Below are 25,556 nucleotides of genomic sequence, written 5' to 3'. Positions count from 1 at the left end.
ACGATAAATCGCCATGCAGCAGCCGGGACTCAAAGCAAAAGTTTCTGGATTCATCATCCAGCTGGTCCAGTATGCTAACACCTACACCACAGCGACCGCTGCGTGTTCGTCGTTCTAATTGACCTTATATATTTAAGTTATTTTTACTTTTATTTATAGAGGCCATACATGCATTATATAGAAGACATACAATTAGAGGACAGGACATACGTAAAGAGGAACGCATCATATGCTCTCCATACAACCAAAACTAAGTAAATTCTTGTAGGATAAGTTCTCGGAATTTATTCTGGGGGGCGTCGAAAGACATATTGCGAAATCCAGCATTTGTCGACAGGTGACCTTATGTTTCACTTTAAAAGTAATAAACAGTTGAAGAAAACAACACTTGCAACAAAGAAATCAATCGAGATATTTGGAAACTGGTTCCAGAGGCTACAAAATTCTCGTCAAGAAAACAAATGAACGTATTCTAAATAACAATATCATATAATAAATTAAGTTATGTGAAGTTTCATTAGCACTGTTGCACAAATCATCGTCATCACAACAATTTTTACGAACACAACCACGTGATGTTTTTAATTGTTTCGTGCAATTTACAAAATCATTTCTTTCTATACAGTTATGAGAGCATCCCCGAACAGTTGATGTGTGTAAGGCAATGAATTCCCCATCATCATTCTCTTCTTCCATTTCAAAGTACACTTTCTGAAATGTTTAACATAGTGAATCACTATTTCATACAAAAATATACGAAAGACCGATGGGGGCATTTCAACTTTATGAATTCCCGATTTCAGCTTCATGAATTCTCGATTTCAACTTCAAGAATTCACGATTTCAGCTTCATGAATTCACGATTTCAACTTCACGAATTCACAAAATGAAGTCTAAAATCGTGAATTCGTGAAGTTGAAATCGTGAATTCATAAAGTTGAAATTGTGGATTCATGAAGTTGACATCGTGAATTCGTAAAGTTGAACTCGTGAATTCGTAAAGTTGAATTCGTGAAGTTTAAATCGTGAATTCATGAAGTTGAAATCGTGAATTCCTTAACTTGAAATCGTGAATTCATGAAGTTGAAATAGTTGAAGTCGTGAATTCACGAAGTTGAATCGTGAATCGTGAATTCCCTATTTTGAAAATGGGAATTCACGAAGTTTTAATGGTAAATTTATGAAGATGAAATCGGGAATTCATAAAGTTGAAATGGCCCTACCGGTCTTTCGTAAAAGTACGCAACAACTTAATGTAAATGTTGTTCAAACATGCCTGGCTAAAAGTTTACAAATAAAATCTGTATATATATATCTGTATTATATTTATTTGTAAACTTTTATATATATATATATATATATAGATATTTATTTCTTAATAATTTATAAACTGAATAAGCTTATTAAGCGGAACACAATTAGATTTTTAAAACTTTTTTATTCAGCGAATTTATTCTTAGGAAATATAGTACGATTCATTTACACCACGGATACTGTAATACCTCTGACACTGTTATACAGCCATGTCAATCTGATTAAAATCATCTCCTAATTAAAACTACATGGCAAAATATAACATAAGTCGATATTAACTTTAGTCAGATAGACAGCCATGTTTAAATTAGTATACATTCATTCTGTCAAAGCGGAATTTTTGACTGGATAATTTTTAGCTTTGAAATCCGCCCTCAAACAGGCCTTATTAGGAATGAAGGGTGAGTCAATTATAATTACAAATCAATGAACATCTTACTTGACATGATTGTCCAGCGCTGCATAATTTTTCGGAAGCTTTGTAATTATCACCGGGGTCTTTAGAACAGTCGTCTGCCACGCAATGCCAACAGTGCAATTGTTGACCATTCACTAAAAGAAAAAAAAATTGAAATGAAGTTCATTTTCTTTTTAAAATCTAAACTAATATGCAGGTAATGAAGAATTTAATACACGTGATATTTATAATCTATTACAACAAATGTATGCTTAACATATAATTACAAACACACAAATAGATGTATAATTTTAGCAAGCCGCATAATCCAAAACTTTATGACAAAAATATAATTATACAAAAACGTAATTTGAAAGTGTATAAGTTTAATGATTGTTGTTTCAGTATACAATATTTAGGATAGAAAGGTTTGTTTCATGTTTCATGGTGAAATTTTCTTTTTACTGATCTCTAAGGACCGATTTCATACATCTGTTAGAAATTGAAAGGTACTAATTTAATTTAATTATTAAAAAATTAACATTATTATATAGAAATATTTCATAAAACAACGTCTAACGTTGAAACTGTTTGGTGAACAAAATGCTTGACATTATTTAAGCTAATTATATTTGGCAATAAGCTAAGGTTAACAATGCAAACAATGGTATACTTACCTACATAGAATGTACATACTGCTAACACTATGGTCAGAATTATCTTGTTAATCTTGTTACCCGGCATAGTAGCAAGAAATCATTGAATCCTACAGGTCCATCATGCAGTGTTCTTTATATTGAAAACCTGTAATTGATAACTTTCTAATTAATGTTAATTAAAAATGTAAAAACAACCAGTAATCCAAGTTGCCGACGGGTTATGTAGTCTGGATATGATAAATATAAGACCCGAGTTGCTAGGTTTATATTTATGTTAGAAAGGCTATATTTCGTCATTACTTGTAAAACGATTTATAATAACGCAAATTGTTTATGAAAAAACAAAAACAACAACAACAAAAAACAGCAACTTTATATTGCCACAAGTAGTACGTAATCAACTGCCAAGTTAACGCTGCGCAATAAAAATAAGTATAAAGTCATCATTGCGGTGAAATTTTCAACTATTTGAAGTTATGACATTTGAATCATAACACATGCATTTGACATGTTTGAAGTAATGTGGAATTTGTACATTCTTCGGTTCTTCAAGGTACATGCAGGATAGTATACAAAGTGGAATTCGAGAATATTTTTTCATTATTATAAATATTTACATGTATAAAGATAAGAAAATCAAATTGGTTTTCAAGGTTGATTCAGTCATGTACGTTAATATACATACCTGAATCAACATCAAAATCATTTAAGTAAACGGCATATTGAAGTTATACAAATTGCCAATATTGATTTTGCATAAAGTTTGGAAGATATATTTCAAATCTGAATACCTACAAGTTTTTGTTAGATATAATAATCTAATCTTTTTAGCAGATTCATTTTTAATAACTAAGTGTTATATAACACTATATCCTGAATTTAACACTAAAAACTGAAAATCTGTCTTTGAATTTGAATAAGAACCACATAACATGTTAATATCATCTTATTCGAAATTTGTTTTTCCTAAAATATTTGCATAACTTGTAAACACTATAAATGAATACTATTTCGACAGTTTTCTTAGACTTTACGACTTGGAATGGAAAGACTTTTTTTTCTTATTTTGCGTACTTTGTGTTATCATTTTGCATATGCTATGTCGTTCAGATGTTTGTATTTAAATACTCTAATCTAAGGCCGTTGCTATATTTATACCACAACGCAATAAAATGCAACTGTAATAAAAAATTAATGTAATATTTATAATTGTTGATCTCTGACAGAACAAGTGTTTCCTAGATGTGCCAGACATGAGAAAAATGGTAGGAACAAATATTTTGATATAATTGTATTTTAATATGAGAACAGAGTTCAAGTGAAGAGTAATTAATGTTTTATAATAATTTGTATTAGATACATGATCCATTTTTATCGACATTATTTCACAAAACTTCAAAACCACTTTAAAACGTTATAATACAAATATTTTATTTTGCGGGAAAAAAACGTAATAAAAAAATCTCAGCATTGTAATTGTTCGTGTTACTTGAAAACAAGTCTTTTTTGTACAATATAATATAAGTCATAAACCGATGAAGAACATTAATACATAACAGCATTATACCTACCTTGTTATGGCATGGTCTTTAAACCACACTTTCTATTAACTGATCCATTTCACATTAATAATTTTAAGTCTTCTAAAATGTAATATTATAAACTTAACAATTCATATGCCTTTCCACAATGTTTGTTGAAATAATATTTGTTACACAATCACTTTACACATTACTAGCTCACTACGTTAGAAAACCTGTTAACAGGAATGTTGTTTGTTATAGCAAGATAATTCTTATCAGCACTATATGTTGTATACACGCTATTGCCTGCCTAGTTACACGATCATAATTCAAGATAGGAATTTTAATAGCTCATTTCAATAATGTTAGAAAGTATTCCTGCAGTCAGTCAAACAGTAGGCAGTCGAACGCTAATCAAATTATTCACGGTTTATACTCCACATTCTCTGAAGATACTTTTTACAAGGTAGGATAAGTTACATGTGTTCGACAAAACAACGAATATACAAACAACATCTCACAACACATATTAGTATGCTTGAATACACTACATATAGATAAGAATACAATGTATATACCATTCTGTATAGTATATGTTGCTGAAGTGAGATAAATTGCATGCCAATTACTCGAGTATACACAATATACCAAATTGCTTTTGATGTCAATGATTTACGTGTTCATTTGCACTTTTTATACAAAATGTTTATTATAAAAGTAATGTAATTTATATAAAACATAATGGTAAAAGAAGTGAATAGGGGGTAGATCCCTCGAAAGAACTTAAAGAAATTAAAAAGTGAACAATGAAGAATCGATTGTTGTTAAAAAAATGAGAGATAATGATAGGTGCACTATCCCACACCCTAGCACCGCATAAGCATTACTCGGGTTTCAACATTTAACGGATTGAAATCAATCATCCCCAAGGACAAATCATACATATAATTTCACTGAGAACTTTACTAGGTAAACGTTACTGGAGTTTACAGTCCGTATTGACATATGAATTTCTCGATGATATTTATAAAAAAGTACAAATAATCTTAGTCAATGTTTGTTAGAATGTAAAATGACGAGTCGAGTTATAGTTTTAAATATACGTTCAGTTTTCATAACTCTCTGAATATAATTTAGTACGTAGCCAGTCCATCAGTGATCTTATCTTAATTTTCCCCCTCAACAAATTGCATATAAACCATATATAAAGACAGACAAGTAGAGATTTTTATGCTAAAGCATCAAGTCACCGGATAGGAAAATGATTGTATTATCATAAATATAAGAAAATATAAGTTTAATGGTTCAAGTATAAAAATAAGAGTAATGTTTGCCACTGAGGCTTGTAAGGCAAGTGCTATGCTGGTAATTCTTCTTGTAATTTTACTTTATACATATACTGTTGTACCATACATTGAAATCCGTATAGGTTACTAGTTCAGATTCAGATAATTACCGACAAATAATAACCGATCATCGAATATTTGCAAAGTGACGATGAAAATATTATATATGTTTAATTATTACATGAAACAATACAATTTTATTGTAAAAGTGTTGTACATCATTATTATGTGCTATAGGAAAAATATATAATTTAGTTGAAATCAATACACGTATTCCAATCGTTACATACGATATATAAAATTAACGTTTAATTGCCTTTCAGTGCGATAAACTATCAACACAAAGATAGTTTATTATTTTTTTCTATGTAACGATTCCGGACCCCTGACGTCATACCGTTATGGAAACCTGCGTGACGGAAACCGACGGAATATACCGAAATCAACGATTACCATTATATATTTCAATAATGTGCCTCTTAAGCATAACATTATTTTGGGATGTTCAACCTAAACTAAACAATTGAACTTTCTTGTCGAATGTTTGACAGAAAGGGCCAAGTTAAACCCTTTACCAAGAAGAAAGGAAAAGGTTTTATTGAAAATGTATTTTTAATGTAAACAGGTTTCTCTAATGATATAAAGTATAAAGTTTCTACCGGCGACTAATAACTTCATACTTCTAACGGAATTCTTACCGATAGAGTTGTCGTGTTCAAGAAACAAATTTGAAAACTCAGATATCTAAAATACATGTAGTGTTTTAATTACATTATTATTCAAGGGGAAGTTATCGATATTAAGTTTTTTCTAGAGCTTATTACTGGCTGCATTTCTTCTAAATTTCATATAGAATATAACTTCTTTTAATCATGAAATGCAAAGCACAGCTAGAGCTGTTCTTTCTGTTGAAGTAGAATTTGCGTAAAGAAAACAGATTGGTATATATTTTCAGATATTCCAGTGAATTGAAAAATATCAACAATAGGTGATGGTATATTGGTACCTTCACACTAACACTTACTTGTTCAGGTTGCTCACTAAAAGGTTATTTTCTGTTATACTGTTTGTCCTGTTCATGGCTGTTGGTGCTTTTCAGTTGACAAGCGCTAACTGAAAACGTGAACAGGCTGAATGAAACCGAGTCAAGAACATGTTTAATTTTGCCTTTCTGGGTGTTCTTTAAGGATTCTGTTTTCTCCGTATGTATGTTTTAAAGATCATTGTGTTTAATTGACATACTGTTGTAAACATTTTATATCATAAATGTTAAAAAGAAATAACTGTGTGAATATCATTTAAAGTACGAAAGCCTTATAGTATCAAATGAAATGAAATATAATATTGGTAAGGCGTTATAAATCGAAACAAAATGCGTAATAAAGCGAAATAGGCGTTTTAACTAGAATAAAGACGTAGTAACGCGAAAAAGGCGTTTTTACACAAAAAGGCAGAATAACGCGAAACAAAAGGCGTAGAAACGCGAAAAAAGCCTTATAACGCAACACAAAAGGCGTAGTTAAGCGAATAAATCAAATTGCTTTATAACGTCATTTTAATATCATAACTATAATAATGAAATGGTGTAGTCAAATGAGAAAGGAAGTACAATATTGATCTGAATAAATTGCTTCAGATATCAACTAGTATAAAATAATATTATATACATTTGCAATAACTACCATTCTATTTGCGGAGTAATAATATAAACTATTTGTCATACACTAATGAGGAGTTTTTGATATTTGTCAATATAAAATGGCTTGGTCCTATTGGCTTGTTGTAAATGCAGTTACTCTGAATTCACATGTATCATATCATTGATTTAACGAATGTCATTATAATAAATAAATTTCTTTTTTCTTTTGTTTCCTTGTCTGACCTGATTTCTTATCTTATCTTATTTTATATGTGCGTCATACGTTTAATTATCTATGTATAAATCCTGTATAATAACCTAATAACCTGGCAGTATCTAATTATGTGATTGTTGCTCCTTATTAAGCTATAGGTAATGGGCTATAGGTAAAAAGATCTGAAAAACGCAAAAGTAAGTCACGTCAGGATGAAAGTATATCTTAATTATTGAAAGTACGATTGAAAGGGTGATACTGTTTTAGTTAATTCATTATTAGGAAGCATTGTCTTCTTTGTCTTTGTAAAAAAGTATCTAATAGTTTGGTGATAGTTAACCTCTGACTGGATGAAAAGCATTACGACGTATCCGTAGAGAATTAAAAACAAACCTACATCTTGAACAATTCATTGAGATAACATTGTTCTTTCTTTCAAACATTACTAGGCCACTAATATAAATTTATATGCTATTGCATTGGCGATATATAACGTTTTTTTTACACTATTACGCCTTTTGGTTCGTGTTTTAACGCCTTTAGTTTCGGGAAATTACGCCTTTTCATCCGAGTGATTTAGCGCCTTTATTTGCGTTATTATCATTAGCTATATCAAACACTGGCATAAAATGATGGGAAACACTGTTAGATGATCTTAGTTTGTAGGTTTAATAGCATTTTCAACCTCTCAATTCCATGTACACTAATCCTTATATATATATCATGTCTTTGTGAATTCACATTATTCATAAATATTTGCCATCTGCGATATTTTAGTATACGCCTAGCTGCTTGTTGATTTTGAAACTGTTCTCTTTCTCTATATTTCAGTGCAAAGTTCTCCACTATCCTGCTTGATTTTTGATACACTTGTGATAACGATGAACTTTATGTCTTTAAATTACGATATGAAATCTATTTAAGTGCAGTAATGACAAATTCTTGTATGAAAAGTATTACGATATTACATTTAACACAATGAGAAATCAAAGTGAAACTCTTAAATCAATCGCATCTTCTCTTATGTTTCCAGTATTATCAAAATATGTCAGTCAATGGCCGTTTTTGGACTAGTGTAAATACAATTTTGTATAAAATTTATGTTCGATCAGTTATACAAATAAATGATCATAATGCATATCTATATACTGTAAAATTAAAAAAGAAACAAAATTGTACGATTAGATGCTGGCAACTGTTCACATAGTTTATTTACTACAAAGTCGCTCTGTTACATCATCACACTATTACATAATCACTGTGTTACATAATTACACTATAACACAATCGCTCGGTAACATGATCGCTTTGCTATATGATAACTTTTTTACAGGATCGAGCACACTATTAAATAATAATTGCTTTGTCACATGATCACACGATTTCATTATCGCTTTGTTTCTTGATCACACTGTTATATGATCACTTTGTTACATGAGTACACTATTACATAATTGCTCATTTACACGATCACACTATTTCATTATCGCTTTGTTTCTTGATCACACTGTTATATGATCACTTTGTTACATGAGTACACTATTACATAATTGCTCATTTACACGATCACACTATTTCATTATCGCTTTGTTTCTTGATCACATTGTTATATGATCACTTTGTTACGTGAGTACACTATTACATAATTGCTCATTTACACGATCACACTATTATATAAAATCACAGTGTTATAGGATCACACCATTATATGATCACTGTGTTACATAATCACACTATTTTATAATCGCTCTGGTACATGGTCGCACTATTACACAATCCCTCTGTTACATGATCACACTGTTATATTAAAATATGAAAACGTTGTTACACGATCACACTATAACATAATCGCTTTGTTACATCATTACACTATTACATAATCGCTCTGTCACGAACACTCTGCTATATGGTCACTTTGTTTCATGGTCATTTGGTTGCATTTTATATAATGTATGTCAACAAACACTGATAGAAGTATCATTTATAATGTTGAAAAGTTTTTGACAAAATTGATCTAACCAGGACTAGTATTACTCTTATGTGTGTTTCTAAACGGGGATACTTTCTATCTCATGCTTGTTTCCCGGACATGTACATATCGATAATGCTCATTTAAATAATCTCGGTGTTTCATCACAATTTCTTGTTCATTCTGATCATATTACGATGCATTTACATTATCGAATCTCTTTAAGGTGACAACTAGTCAGTTATCACTAAAACACCTAAAATCAGATTTGTTTGTTTAGTAGATTTACCAAATTTTTTCTGAACACATTTGTTATTTAATTTTGGATCGAGATTTAGGAAGTAAAACGGCGGGGGCGCAGACACAAAAAGCACCCTCGCCATTTTAACTTGGTAATTCTCGACTTTTCACTTGGCGAAAACACGCTAATTAGTGGGGCGCGGGCGAAGTTTTATTTATTTAACTTAGTCCTTAGCCCTCGCTTATAAGGGTGTTTTCATTTCGCACCCCGCCGTATTGTTTCTTAAATCTTGCTCCGCGTCCCCACGCGCAAAGTTTAATTCATTAAAATCCGCCACGCGCTCTCGCTTATTAGCGTGTATTCGCTCCGCTTCCCCGCCATTTTAGCTACTTTATTCTCGGTTTTTCGGGTTGCGGGCGAAAGCACGAATTGCACAAATCAGTCATCAAACCTTTACCATTTTTATCTGCTATGCGCGTAACTTGTCAATTATCGTTATAGCTCCGTCCCCTGTTGAGGCATCAATGAAGAAAATCGGTAGCTCCATATGAATTACCGGTCAATTTGTTATATCTTACAAATACTGTACATCTTTTATGAATATCTCAATTTTATATCGTCTACCTTTTATTTAGCCTTTAATACAAATTATTGTGGCGCGATAGCTCAGTTGGTTAGACCACTGACTGTCACTACTGAGGTTCCGGGTTTGATCCTGGGTAACACCCTTGGGATTTTTCAGAAACACTATTTATATGAGGTATACTGGTACGAAACCCAGGTATTCCTCGCATGTATCAGTGCTATACACTGGGCATGTAAAATAACCAAGGGATCTATTGTAGGGACTGGTTCCCTTATATCTCATAGCTGTCTCTAGTGTCTGCTGAGGTGAGGACCCTTCTGGAAATAATTGCTTGCACTTTTGTAGGCTATCTTTGACCGCCCGGTCTAAAGAAAATCAAATCATGAAATTGAGTGCCAAGATGAAACATAAATAATTTAGCATAGCGGACAATCGCACGACAACGGGGATGGTAATAACAAGGCGGCAAACAATGTAGCTGCCTTAAATATCCGTAATGTGTGACATAATATTGTGTTTTGCCCCGTAATCTGACAGCATAACATTGAGTTTATGGACTTTTGTACGGATTCAAGAGCTTGTTGTACATTGATACAATATGATACTTATGATGATAATGTTAATAATGATAATAAATTTCAAAGGTGAAATAGAATTAGATATCCGCTATCGGTACGTAAGTTAAATGCGTATCATTTACCCCAAGAGTGCCTCAAATTTTACGGATAGTCACGGGACGGACAGTAAATCACGTAAGATTTGAAGAAATTTCTGCAATAAAATGATATTGGTCAGATATCACTGGGTCATTATATGGTGTTACAACAGCAGGTGTCAAGTGCTGTGTGGCAGCTGTAAAAAGTTGCCCCGTACTTCACTTCAGTGTTGTTATATTTTTTTGGTCCTTCGGGATCACTGATGCCGGCACTATTAAGTGTTGAGAATTGAGTACCGCTCAAGCCGTAGCTAGGGGGCGTAAGGGACGTTGCACTTATTCAGTATCCCTCATGTTCAAACTCAATTAAACAGAGTCTGCAATTCTCTTGTAATCTTGTTGTGATTAATGCTTCCGAGTGATCACTTTGTTTCCAGATTTTTTACCGCATATTGTGTCCCCCCCTTGTGCCATACTGGCGTATTATGCAAGAATTTAACGCCTGAGAGAACAGCCGCTTTATGACACTCCGTTTGATGCAAGTCGGATTTACTTTGAATCGGTACAATATTAGCTTGCAATGGCTCGCTTTGTCATTTCTATTTCATTGGGTGTGTTGAAAGCACTGTCTCTTAGTTTTACAACAACCTGGATAATTATAAAATTTACAAAGAGGATTATTAAATACATTTTAAGTGGGCAATTGACCCTAAAGCGGTCAACTGAGAACAATATATATATTATTATTTCCATTGTGGTCCTTTGTATTGGCGGCATGACATAGAGAGGCAGACCTAAATATAATCATGTTTAAAAATACTAATAAATCATAACAATGTATATCACAGTCAAATCTTGAGTTAATGATACTCCTGTTTACATCTAGGATTTAAAACACATTACTAAAATTGTAAAAAAGATAAATAGCAGACAATTTAAAATCCTGAGCCGAAATATGTAAAACATAGAAAAAAATTAAATACTGTTCATAAGATGACTTTTGATGGCAACCTTAAAACTTTTTTTGTCTACAGGTAAATCATTCCATAATTTAATACCAGAGAAAGCAAAGGATTTAGAACCCTGACCTTTGACCTTAGGTAGACAATACCCACCCTTTTGACTAAGTCTTGTACTATAATTATGTATGGAATCTTGCGAAATAAAGTGTTCAGACATGTAATCCGGAGACAAGCCATTTTTTATCTTAAAAACATGACACAACATTATCTGTTCAACTCTTCTGTGGACCGGTAACCAGTTAAGGGACTTAAAGTTGGATGGGTCAATATGGGCTCTGAAATCCAAGTCAAGTACAAATCTCATTATTTTGTTTTGTACCAAACAGAGCATGCGTAAACATAGTGACACTGAATAAGAGATATAACCAGAAGTTTCTTGGTATGCTGAGTAAGTTCTCGGCCCGATATACTTCTAGCCATTACACTGGCATTTACACACAATACGACGATACCAATATCTTATTGAAGATAACTGACCGAGTAACACACTGTTTTGCACAGATAAGGTAACATAAAACACACTTTGATCAGTAGAGGGGTATGGTATTTAGACCAAATGGAGAAAGTTGAAATCAGAGCCGCCATTAAGTACCTCTAAGAAAGGTATGTCCCCCAAGGAAATCTATGAAGACTTCATGAATACACTTGGGAATGAGTCCCCTTCCTATAGCACTGTGAAAAAATGGGCTGCTGAATTTAAGAGGGACAGGAGAGCATTGGAGATGATGAGCGGCCTGGTGAACCAAAAGATGCCACCAACGATGCAACTGCCAAAACTGTGCACGATCTGGTCATTCGCGAGAGAAGGCGAGACCTGCGAAGCATTGCTAGGGAAGTGGGCATAGGCAATTCTGACTGATGTCTATGGCATGTCAAAGATTTCCGCTAGATGGGTCCCCAGACAGTTGACTGACGACCAGAAACGGACCAGGCTTGTCATTTCAAGATATCTTTTGTCTCGCTAAGAGGATGAACCTGATTTTATATATCGGATCGTAACTCAGGATCAAAACATGGCTCCATCACTTCGATCCAGAATCCAAAAAACAGAACATGCAGTGGCTCACCCCTCCGAAGAAATTCAAGAGGGTGCCATCAGCAGGGAAGATGATGGCTTCAATATTCTGCCGTAGTCAGGGGATAATCATGTTTGATTATCTTGATCAAAATTCTGGAAACAAAGTGATCCCTCGGAAGCATTAATCACAACAAAATAACATAAGAATTGCAGACTCGGTTTGATTGAGTCTGTATATGAGGGATAATGAATAAGTGCAACATCCCTCACGCCCCCTAGCTACGGCTTGAGCGGTACTCAATTCTCAACATTCTATAGTGTTGGTATCAATGATCCCGAAGGACCAGAAAATATAACAACACTGAAGTGAAGTACAGGGCAACTTTTTACGGCTGCCACACGGCACTTGACACCTGCTGTTGTGAAGTACAAAATTCTGGAAACAAAGTGATCCCTCGGAAGCATTAATCACAACAAAATAACATAAGAATTGCAGACTCGGTGCGTAAAATACAGACGAATTGAGATGTCTGCGTCAAGAAATCGCGTGTAAAAGGAGGGGCAAACTGACACGATGCATTCTGCTTCTGTACGACAATGCGCCAGCTCACATATCCTAAGTTACGATGGCTGCTGAAACTGACTGCGGCTTTGAAATTCTTACCCACCCCCAATATTCTCCAGATTTGGCCCCCTCTGACTTCTGGTTGCGTTCATTAAACGCCGCCTTTCCTTGTTGATCTTGTTTATCATGTTCTACCTGTTTCTGAAACTGAAAACCATGCTTCGTGGTAGACGTTTCGGAAGCAATGAATGTGTCATGGAGGCTGTGATGACCTACATAGAGAGTTCTATTTTGAAGGGTTAAACAAGTTGGAGCGCAGGTTGGCATAGTGCATTTATGTAGAGTGCGATTATTTTGAAATGTAAGACCAATAGTTGGGTTCTCTGACTAACGGAAGTACATCGGGCCAAGAACTTTCTGTTCAATCCTCGTACATCATGTAATCTTCACAACCGTGTTGTTTGTGCCGTGTGGCGGCTGTAGAAAGTCTCCCCGTACATGCAATCATTGTTGTGATATTGTGCCCTGTGCTGTTTTTGTTTGGGGTCCGACTAGACTCCTTGCCACTGGGTCTTGTTGCTGGGTCGTATGGGGGTTGCGCTTATTGAACGCCGCCTTTCCTTAAGATATTTTTTTGAGTTTTTAATGCCTCTATGAATATAGTAATCGCACCGTCCGTCCGTTGTCTGTCTGTCCTTAAACGACCTTAAACGGCAATTTTGTTTTTTTCTTAATTTTTCTTTCTTCCAATGGTTCCATAATTTACACATTTATATACCAATACTAAGTATATGATCTGGGCAAGTTACATAAGTATGGCTTGCATTCCCCCCCCCCCCCAAGGTATGGCCCTTTTCAGCACTTCGAAGATGGATATTGTTAACCTAAACCGAAATGTTTTATATATCGTAATTCCTATCAATACTTATGGCTTCATGACAATACCAAATTATATAACTGTGCCACTATTTCCCTTTTTTACAGTTTGACAATTGGACCCTGTCTGGTTAACAGATTGTTCTGGCAATACTAGAAAACATATTTTTGCAAAGGTTACCTTGATATAATTGACCCCTAAATCCATTCAAAAAAGAAAATTCTTCAAATTTTATGTTCCTACCAAATTTAAAAGACATTAGTCGATAGAATAAGGCTACGCCTGTTAAAGTGTGAAAACCTTGTTTTTGATATTGGAGACCTTGACCTTGACGAAAATGTCCCCTAACTGAACACAAATGCAAGAGGATCTTCCTAGACTTGTCCATATTAAACACGAATGACATCAATTTAGAAATTAAAGCTGACAGTCAAACTTTTTAATTTTTAGACTGATCTTTTCATATTTGGAAGGAACATACTTGGTTTGTCCTGTTTGCAAAGTCACTTGGTTAATGTCACGTATGCTAATAATAGATTATTTACATTTATTTATACAACTTTTGTATTTTTACCAAGGTCTCATATAACAGTTACCAAGGTCTCATATAACAAGGAACAAACCTAAGGTGGTTCATAAAGTTTAGAAGCAGTTTGGGTTCTCTGACATCAAGGTCAAGGTCTTGCATTTAAGTATATTTGATAAGGTTTTATTGGTGAGTTGAATATTCTTCGACTTCATCCCCATATAACTTTCCAACTTATGTTTTTTACAATTACAAAACATCTTGACCCTGTCATGTTTCATAGAACTGAGTTTACATTTTTTAGCATTTTTCCTGTCCATAACTGAGTGAATGTGTAAATTTTTTTGAAAACAAAAATTACTTACAAGAATCTGACCAGTGAATTTGTGTTTAAGAAACACGTTCTTGTTTTCTTATATGTTAGAAACAGGTTTAGGTGATTTAATAGCCAGATCGATTTTATTATCCTTTTTAGACTTGGAACATATTTGTTGTTCCACTAGAACTTTCCACTTCAACCTTGAAAATATTGCAGAGGTTCTTATAAAAATGGTTACCAGAAACTTTATTTTGCCTAACACATTTCCCAAGTCTTATACATTCAGGGCTTTGTTTGAAGCAACATTTAATTAAGACATTGCAGCATGACCCTGATTACTGCAGTCATATTTAATGAATCATCAACAGTGATACCTTCACCTTATACATGAATTGCTACATAAATAGATCTGAATTAAATTCAAAATATGATAAACAAGATTAAGTCAAAGATTATCTTAAGTATGTCTCCCAGTTTTCAGAACTTTGGACTACAGTTTCCAATCTTTAAGGTGATGGTAAAGTGTATATCCGCACATAGATGTCCATGAATCAAATGTTTAACTTACTGCAAGGACTTGATTAAGATAAATTTAAACGATGATTTTTTTGAACCAGATTAGGTATAAACATCTCGGCTAATATGTGCCGATTTGGAGGTTGGTACCTAAATTCTAAGGCAAATAAAAATGTTAAAAAATTTTGATTTTCGATGGGTTCTGGTCCTGAATTGAATTATAGACTTTAGATTTTTTAATTTCATTTAAATTTGCAATTGAAAGTTATGCTTGCTTGTCAAGATATTGTCAATGGATTCACTGAAGTTGTCGAGCAGCTGCTGCTCCTAGTAACTGTTATTACCGTTCTAGAAAAAAGAACATGAAGATTGAAGTTTCTGTTACCAAACATAATTTGGTGAAATTTATTTCTGAAAATAATTTATAATCTTTTCAATCAAACAGTCCATTCATTTTTATTTTAACAACAGATGTACCTTATATCCTTTAATTCTGATACTTTCCTTATGACATGACACTGCCTTTGAGGTCATAGTATAAACAAAGCTTTGATATCGCCGACAAAAAAAGCAAACAGATGTCTGGTTTTATTTAACATTTAACTGGAGTAAAATATTTTACGTCATCAAGTTATCAATTCTACAGAAATAATTATAGCATCTTTTTGTATCCCATTTATGAAGCGACCTTCAACTTTAAACATTAAATATATAAATATAATCAGTACGTCAAAAACAGTATGTAAAATCTGTATTAGATTTAGAAAAAAGAAGCTATTTTGGAATACAAAATACCGCAAACCTGAAGGTAAGGTTTCGGTGATTAAATTGTCTGTAATGTCTGCTTTATCATAGTTACTAGAGAAGCATGGGTAGAGAGATTAAACAACGCAGCCGTCTGATTTCTAAATCTGTTTACTAATGATCCTATAGAGGGGTGATGTCAGGTAAATTTAGGCGGGGCTTATCAGCTAATGATAATACTAGCTGACCAATAGCGAGTCAATTAATTACATTGTCAGATCGATTTATAATTTTCTTTAGATTTGAAGACATAGTTTTTGTTCCACTAGACCTTGCTGCTGTGCCATTGTAGCCCTGCAAATACTGTAGAGGTTGTTCTTATCGTTTACTTTAGAAAAAATACCAATACTTTCAACTTTCATGCCGACATAAATCAAAGCACTGAATGTACTGATGGGGAGGCTATGACAGAATGTTTCAGACTTTTGCTTAAAATGTGCTGTTATTTCAATTATAACCAAAATAAGAAGATATGCACATTGCGCCATTTATCCTTACTGTTGTGTTCAACCATTCATATATATGGTTAATATGGTTGACTATTCATTTTGTTAATATTCCAGAACATTTCATTGAGGTCTACATTCGGACTGTTAATCATGCAAATTTTAAAAAACCTAAACTGCCATTTATAAATGACATACCAGCAAGTATGACGACTGTTCATTATAAGATCACAATACCATTTTACAACTGACGGTTCCTTATCAAAATATTCTAGGACTGTTCATCATAAATACTTTATGTCATTTTAATATCATTGAATGATAATAACAACTGCAAGTTATGCAACATTTTTATTGAACATAAAAATTATACATACATGTATTTATATGTCATGTACCATAATTAAGATCAATAAGATACTGTCTTGTGATGAGTATTAATATTCATGCTCTACGGACAGAAAGTTGTCTTCTCCCGAAGCAAATCTCGAATAAAATCACGTTTCAGAAAATTATTCCCATTTCAGTACTTGTCGCTGACTTTGACGGCATCGGATAATATTAAAGTTAAATATTTTTTGAAAAATACATATCTGCAAAGCTTATTCAAAATTGAATCAACCTAAGTGAAAATTTATCAGGAAGTTATATCTTCTCTTTTTTACCGCCAACACTCAACCAACTTATGGTTTCTACATGTATTTTTAAACCTCACTAGCTTGAAATATATACTGCGGAAAATCTGTTGTTATTATTACGTAGGGTTTTCCCTGTCGACCATTTCCCGCAAATAGATGAGAACATCGAAGCGTCAGTGCTATGAATGGTGTTATATAAATAGCGTGTTTTGGAAGTTTTTGTTATCCCTCCAGAGGCGTGCACGTCGCGGAGAAGGCACACGGCAGGTCAAGGTCAAGTCATCTCAAGTACCAGAGGTGATTGGTTGACCTGTCGTGACTTACGCGCTAATGAATGCCGTTTTTGTTGTCGTCAGTCAGGAAGTTGATGCCTTGACAGTATTGTCGTCTCCTTTACCACCAACGAACGAAGAATGGGCTACCAGGAAGATTCTGCTTGAAAAAGACGTCCCCGATGCTATAATCTCGGACATATGGTTATTCCGGCGCCGAGTATAAATAAACTTAAAACACACACACTTTTGTTGAAAACAAAACAAAAAAACAACAACACATTTTCTGTAGTAATTTTTCAAGTGTTGTAAAATGAATACGAAATTCCTCTTATGCCGCCGATTATTTTTAGAACACAAACATATAAGTTCTTTTTATTTGATTTATTCAAATAAACATTAATCACTTCAGCGCGCGCAAATATCGTTTTCAAATTAAAATTTCGTAAGATATGTTGATGAATTCCCGATGCTCGACTGTAAGTCATTCGTATATATATGCGTTTTTTGTTGTTGTTTTTTTAAAGCTTCTTATTCTTTAATATTTTTTATGTATCTCATAATCTGTATTGAAAATTTGAATTTTATTACACATGGACTATCAAATTATGATGCGTTGCCCTAGAATTGAATAAACTTTCTAATTACACAATACGGGGTCATTCATTTGATTGAAGACTGATCTTTGCGTCTTTCTCTGAAATAATTATTTCCTTGTTAAAACATATTTGACCACATATTTCTGTCATTTAACTGTTCACTTTACTTCCGTCATTTAACTGTTCACTTTACTTCCGATTTTTGTTGTACCGAAACACATGTTTCTATTTGTGTTTTCTAATCAATTCGAATCTATAATCAGTTTAATGGGATCACCACCGGGTAAACGACTACTAGGTACTTTGGTCATGTTTTTTACCCCAAATATTTGAATGTTTCTATTGGGATTAAAATGAGCGTAGTTAACTAAACAACTGGTTGTATAAATCCCTGACCTGTCTAATTCTAATTATGAGATTAGTGGATATATTAAGACTTTCACTACAAAATATTCCTAAACAAAAGAGCACATGTTTAAATTTATTCCTAGACAAATAAAAGATCAGAGTAGGGATCTATCAATTGCCAGACATATTTTTAAAAGATACTTTTATGTTAAAAGTTTGATTAATGAATTATGTAAGATGAAAATATAAGTACATGTATTGCTTTTTTTATTTTGTTAATGTAAAATGTAATATTGTGCTGAAATTTTGTCGGAGGGTCCTTACGGGTTTTGTAGTTAAATAGTTTTTTTCGGCGATACATGGTTCAAGAATATAATGTTTTCAAACAATATGTTCATCACCATCATTGAATTTTTAGATAAATGTATGCAAAATATTTACTAACAGCTATATGATATAGGCCTAGCGGTTTAAGAGCGTTTTCCGCGTACAGCCTCCTAGGGTATACTAATAAGTTAGTTTTCCTTAGTTATCCCGCAAGCATGATCCATGTCTCTGATGTAAGCGACAGTTTACCATTATTTGTCTTTAAAAAATATTAAGGACTATTAATGGTTTATAAAAACAAAAGAACATGCATGATATTGAGACTACGGTGTTGCAACGTTCTAGTTAATGACCCGTCATAAACAGTTGGTCGCTGCGTAGTAATTGGAAAATTGTTATCAAAAATAATAAAGAATATTTGCCACCTAATTAAAGCATTTACATATAAATTTTCATTTATGCTTTTTGTTAAAAAAAATGTTGAAAAGGTTATTATGTAGAAGGGTTTTCATACCAGAACTATTTATGACCAACGTACGTTTGACTAAACCTGATTACCGCCGCAGTATGACGTCACGGAGTAGTGATTTTGAAAAAATTCAAGAATTTTTCAGAGAATTATTATCTTTACAAATAGCAGATATGAAGTTAAAGAATGAAAATATTTTCATATTGTAAATGTCTGTGATGACTGATGAGTCAGCTTAAAAAAATCAAGGTACTAATTTTTGACCTGATTACCGCGGCAGTAAGATTTGACGAATGGTATTAACATTGGGGAGGCATAGCCTCCCCAAGAAACCCAGAAAATAATGTGTTTCATTTTGTCATCATTAGCGTAAGTTACACATTTATTTGGTCGTTACGGGTAACAATCGATCATCGTACCGTTTTGAAAAATACCGATTTACCGTATATGGTAAAGTGGCCCATTTCAAGTCAGCTCTTGTTATACTGTTTATGTTTAAATTTAACCTTTTCCCTCATAAAGACGTGTTTTGACGTTTTGATGCCTCAAACAGTAAAAAAAAAATGCCCTATTTAGGCCCCAAACATTCTTTTCCGTTCGAGAAATGTTTTATAAAAAGTGACCACTTTTTCGGCATCGCCCCCATCCGAATGGTATATCAGGGGGTTGCCAGAAAGGGGACGTTCCCCGTTCTGTTTCGGGTGTTCATTGCCAATAAAATTTCGGACATGTGACAGGCTAAAAATGGCCTCAGGTCGATCTTCGGGTAACTAGTAACCGACGCTGAAAAGCCTTTCACTCTATCTCAATTCATTGAGAACTTGCAGCACTTTGAAAGTTTTGATGGGAAAAAACCCAATGCAAAATAGTGATTTTTGGCAAATATGAGACGTCCCCCCGTTGCCATGGTAACAGGAAATTTACGATTGAGCATGCTGTTACAGAGATATAGTCTAGTCAACGTTTGTGCCAAGTTTCATCTGTATTGAAGCATTTTCATAGTTTCATAGCAGTTTGAACTTGTAAAAGGAGGCTTATTCAATAAAAACGGCCATTTTTCACAATATGCTCATGGGGTAAAAGGTTAAAGTATTTTGTTGAAATTATGAACATAAATTGTCATTTCTGAGTACTGTAAAGGTTGTTTTTGTTAAACTTTGCAATACTTCATTTCTAGGTGGGAGGTTTCAGAAGTTATATGCACAATAATTTGCTAAATTTAGTTGGCTAGTACTGTTGTTAAACGTTATAGCCATCAAAACTGTACCAGTCATGCTGTGACCAGAATTTAGCCTTAGATGTGATGGATTTACTGAAAATTCAGTGGCTTGACTTCTAATACATAACTAGATTTATAAGTATTTAATTCACATATTAATAAATAAAACTTTCATGAAATTTTGATAAAAAAAGAAAAACCTTTAAACCCACTTTGCTATATCTAATCATAACGTCACGAGGCGTTAAAGTCAATAGAAAGAAATTGATAATTTACCTAAGCGTCACGTGGCGTTACAATATATGATTAGACTGCATATAAATTTGTTCAAAGTATTTTATGGGCTCGTACTTGTGTTTAAAACAACTGCATGATTTCGTAAGATATTTCGTTCTCAAGATGAGTTTTAAGTATTTTTCAGACATAAGTACGAATAGAAATTTGGATAAAAGGTTAGACATGAATGATGAAATTACTATGTTCATTAAACTCGGGATAGAAACGCTAGTCATTAGGATAATTGGGAAGCTTGAAAGAGAATTATTAGGTACGATAGGCAGTCTTTGTGATGAATTTACATCAAGAAATCCTAATTACCAACGTGTTGATCTATGTGGACAAAAAATATTAAAAGTTGGTAGTTTTTATGAAGATACAAAAATCATATTTCCAGATGAATTTGACTTTATATATGTTTTATCTGCATTCAAAGTAAATGGATCTATGGAAGACTCTGGATGGAAGAAACATTATTTTACTCTTAATAAGTTTCACGATGTTATGAAAAGATTTATTTCTGAACAGCTAAGAGACGAACAGTTAGTGTATGAATTCAAAATGCATTGTATAAAATTCAAATATTATGACAAAACTCAAGGGCCTGCTTCTAAGCTCCTTTTTACATATGAAAGAAATGACTCTAAAACATACAGCAGATCGATAACAGTAGACATCGTTCCCGCCTTTAAAATATCTGACAACCATCTAGAAGCAAAGATTAAAGATGTTTGCAGTATACATTCTTTTGCAGATGAAATTATAAAGACCAAAACTTATTTAATTACGAATGAGATCTCTTTCACTGAGACCGAGTTACATTGCATGAAATACACTGTGTCAAACGAGCACCGAAGTGTATATAGAGCACTTAAATATCTTATTAATGGTGATGGTGATGGCGAGGAACTTCAGAAAAACGTTCCATCAGCAGGAATTTCAACGTATATGGTTAAAGTTGCTACAATAAAACACCATTTTGCATGTTCATCATACCAGAAAGAATCTCAATGTTTATTAGACATTCTAGGTTATCTTTTGGTTTATTTCACAGATCAATCTGATAATAATAATATATTATGCAAATTTAACGGATCGCCATTCAATATTATTCTAGATGATCGTTTTGCAATTCTCAGGTGGCTAAGACTTAAAATCCAAAAGTATGAAAGAAAATTCTTAGTTAATAAAGAAACAGATTCATACTCTCTGTCTAGGCGTAGATCCAGATATAGTTCGTCTAGGAAAAATGGATCCAACAATAGTATATTCAGTTTATCAAGCTCCATAAATAAAATGCGTTTTTGTACAAACAGCTCAAGTACGGTCTCGACTACACTTGCAAGAAATATCCAATATGATAGAGAAAGTCTTGCATCGGGAAACAGTTCTTGTTCAGGAGGAACACCTTTAAAAATTTCTGTGCAATCACGACAACAACAACAAAAGGAAGAAGAACGAAAAAGGCAACGACGCCAAGAAAGAAAACTACGAAAAGAGCGCAGAAGGCAAATGGAACTTGAACAACAAGAACAAGAACGACAAAGAAAACTCAATCGTGAAAGAGAACAAAAAGAGCGATTAGAAAGAATGGAATATCGTCGACAACATCCTGAATTGTTTCGACGAAACAACATGTTACAGATACGACGTAGAAGAGGAATGATCAAACAACGGCAGCAGAGTAGGCAGCAGGGGGGGAGTAAACAGAAAAAACAGCACGAGACAATTACGACAACAACAACAACAACAACAACAACAACAGCAGCAGTATCAACAACAACAAACCAAGAAGAACGGATAATGTCAGCATCTCAGAATTAACGATACAAACGACTTAAATATATTTGTTTGCAGGAAATGTATCATGCTATGTTAGGCCCATCCATGATAATTGTTGTTATAATGATGAGTAGATGGTATTTGCATGTTGGAGGTTAAAATGTTAGGCTTAAAAATGTCAAAAAATATTGTTGTCTTTGTAGCCACTCAGAATGTTTTATCAATATATACTGCTTGTAGATTGTTATAACAATAATACTATATCAGACATTCAAACAATAATATACACTTTTGTTGATTTCGTTTATGCAGAATACATTTCATAAAGAACGAAAGACGGCCATATGTCTGAATGACAAGCTTTTACATTTATTTATCAACCGATATGTACAATTTATATATCCAATAAAATTGGACAAAGTGCTTCTAAAATGACAACTTAGTCTGTCCACAGATATAAAGGATAAGTTTGTATAAAGGTTATAAAATTGGTCCGTAACTTTTGGACTGCTATAAATGTAAGAAAATATTTTGGCATATAATTTTTATGAGAATGTTTTGACAAGATTTACAGCACTAAATGACCAGGGTTATCTCACAAAGGCTGGTAACCGTTGGTAAGTCCATATTTAGTGTCAGCCCCTTAGCTTAAAGACTTTGTGAAATGTTTGAAATTACATGGCACAAATGATCACCATTATGACAATGTGAAGAGCGCACATTCAGGTTGCTAAGTCTTAAGGGAAAATATCGCACGATAATGTTATAGTCGGTAGTAAACCTGTCCCAAATCAAAATCAAGCAGGATTTATCAATAAGCATTACCATTGAGACAGGAAATTAAAAAGAATCACCAATAGTCATATGCACTGACCAGTCATAACAAAGTTAAAAAAGGACTATAATACTTAGCAATACTAAACGCCACAATTGTCTTGTTTTTGTCACAAAAAGGCTTTAATGTTTTTATTATCTTGACAGTTATCTAATTTTATCCATTAAATGTTAATTTATCAGTTTTTGAATTTGCCAAAAAGCATAATAACAAATAGTCTAAGCAAGCTATATATTACAAATGTGAATAAAACAAGAAGTTTGATTTGTTCGTTTCTGTGTACGACAATTTTGAGAACAGGAGTTTCACGTTTGCTCCTTTTACTATACGTAGTAATATCTTAGTCACAGTTTTCCGATTGATGCTAAATATATTTTAGTACACAGTCAAGGGCCTTTAATATTTAAGTTACACTTACCCATTCAGAAAGTCAGTTTTCTTAGAGAGATTATATCAACAGTAAGGCAAATCAATCAGCTTTTAAAATGTCTCAATTGATATATAAACTATAAAATAACTGACATTACTGGATTTTCTCAATTTCCTTTATTGCCTTCCAGTTTCTATAATCATCAGGGCAAATAGACATGAACACATAGTTACAAAGTCATTTGACGTTATTTGTGCACACACACACACACACACGCACGCACGCACGCACGCACGCACGCACGCACGCGCACGCACGCCCACACACACACGCACCAACGCACGCACACACACACGCACACACGCACGCACGCACGCACACACACACACACATAATTGCTTTTTTGAAACACGTTTTGATTTTTAGTCCAACTGTATATGTCACTTTTTACTCCAAGTGCGTCATTCCGTGTCGCTGTACACTCATGCTGTTGATGTTATTGTTGTGTCATGATCCCATTGTTACACGATCACACTATGAAAATTATGATAGCCCTGTCAAAGGATCACACTTTTATGTGATCGCATTGTTACATGATAACACTGTTTTATGATCACTTTCTTACATGGTCACTTTGCAATAAACCAAACTGTTCTCGCCTCTAAGAACGAGTTGAAGTATCGTTTATAATGTTGAAGAGTAATGTTCGATTAGTATTACTGATGTAACACTGTTTTATGATCACTTTCTTACATGGTCACTTTGCAATAAACCAAACTGTTCTCGCCTCTAAGAACGAGTTGAAGTATCGTTTATAATGTTGAAGAGTAATGTTCGATTAGTATTACTGATGTAACACTGTTTTATGATCACTTTCTTACATGGTCACTTTGCAATAAACCAAACTGTTCTCGCCTCTAAGAACGAGTTGAAGTATCGTTTATAATGTTGAAGAGTAATGTTCGATTAGTATTACTGATGTAACACTGTTTTATGATCACTTTCTTACATGGTCACTTTGCAATAAACCAAACTGTTCTCGCCTCTAAGAACGAGTTGAAGTATCGTTTATAATGTTGAAGAGTAATGTTCGATTAGTATTACTTATCATTCATGTCCATGCGTGTTTCAAGAATTGATACTATCTATCTCATGATTGGTTACTGTTTCCCGGACATTAATATATCGACCAAGCTTAATTGAATAAATTCGGTATTTCATCACAATTTCTGACTGATTCTGATCATATTAAGATGCAATTTAGTTAATTAATTACATTATCAAATCTCTTTAAAATCATAAAGGCAAACACTTTAAATGAAGTATTGTAATGTGTAACATTAAACATAATATTGCATACAGATGGTATTTTATTGACAATATCTGCCGTTATGTTTCCGGTATAATCATTACAATTCAGTAAATGGTATTTTACAGAGTTGTTAGTTTTATATTGCAGTTTCTTTAAAAATAAATATTATTATTTTCCAATGATTAATAGGATAAATGATTATAATGCATGGCCAAGGTAGCTGAGGAAAATTGTACCATGTATCAGCATGTTTATTATATACTTATAAATGAAATATTGAGAAATATTGATGAAATAAAATGCGTATTTTCATTTTCCGTATTTTCACTGTAAAAATTTATTTTTCACTGCAATGAAACATATTTTCCGTATTTTCACTGGTGTCTTGCCGGACTACTTTCTTTTAAATTCTGCCAGTACACAAAATTTAAGAGAAAGTCTTTCAAATTTTATCGCAAAAAAGAGAAAAATGT

The 25,556-nt window shown here is 33.3% G+C and overlaps 1 protein-coding gene across 3 annotated transcripts in view; it reads right to left on the bottom strand.

Annotated features, from left to right (window-relative positions):
* Positions 1-298: 298 nt before the first annotated feature.
* Positions 299-25,556, bottom strand: part of LOC132754732 (uncharacterized) — a 40,867-nt gene continuing 15,609 nt past the window's right edge. For 2 of the 3 annotated variants that reach the window (XM_060745416.1, XM_060745415.1), the window contains exons 2-4: positions 2,389-2,515; positions 1,754-1,866; positions 299-711 (exon numbers count right to left, since the gene is read on the bottom strand). In XM_060745416.1, the coding sequence (XP_060601399.1) occupies positions 436-711; positions 1,754-1,866; positions 2,389-2,455 (456 nt within the window). In that variant the 5' untranslated portion in view covers positions 2,456-2,515 and the 3' untranslated portion in view covers positions 299-435. Of the gene's footprint in view, positions 712-1,753; positions 1,867-2,388; positions 2,516-3,941; positions 4,428-25,556 lie in introns of those variants that run through there. The other variant, XM_060745414.1, reaches the window with a different exon arrangement.

Source organism: Ruditapes philippinarum, unplaced genomic scaffold (assembly GCF_026571515.1).
Source record: "Ruditapes philippinarum isolate M1 unplaced genomic scaffold, ASM2657151v2 ctg1916_1_1_1_1, whole genome shotgun sequence".
NCBI lineage: Eukaryota > Metazoa > Mollusca > Bivalvia > Venerida > Veneridae > Ruditapes > Ruditapes philippinarum.
This window is presented reverse-complemented; position numbering and strand designations above follow the sequence as displayed.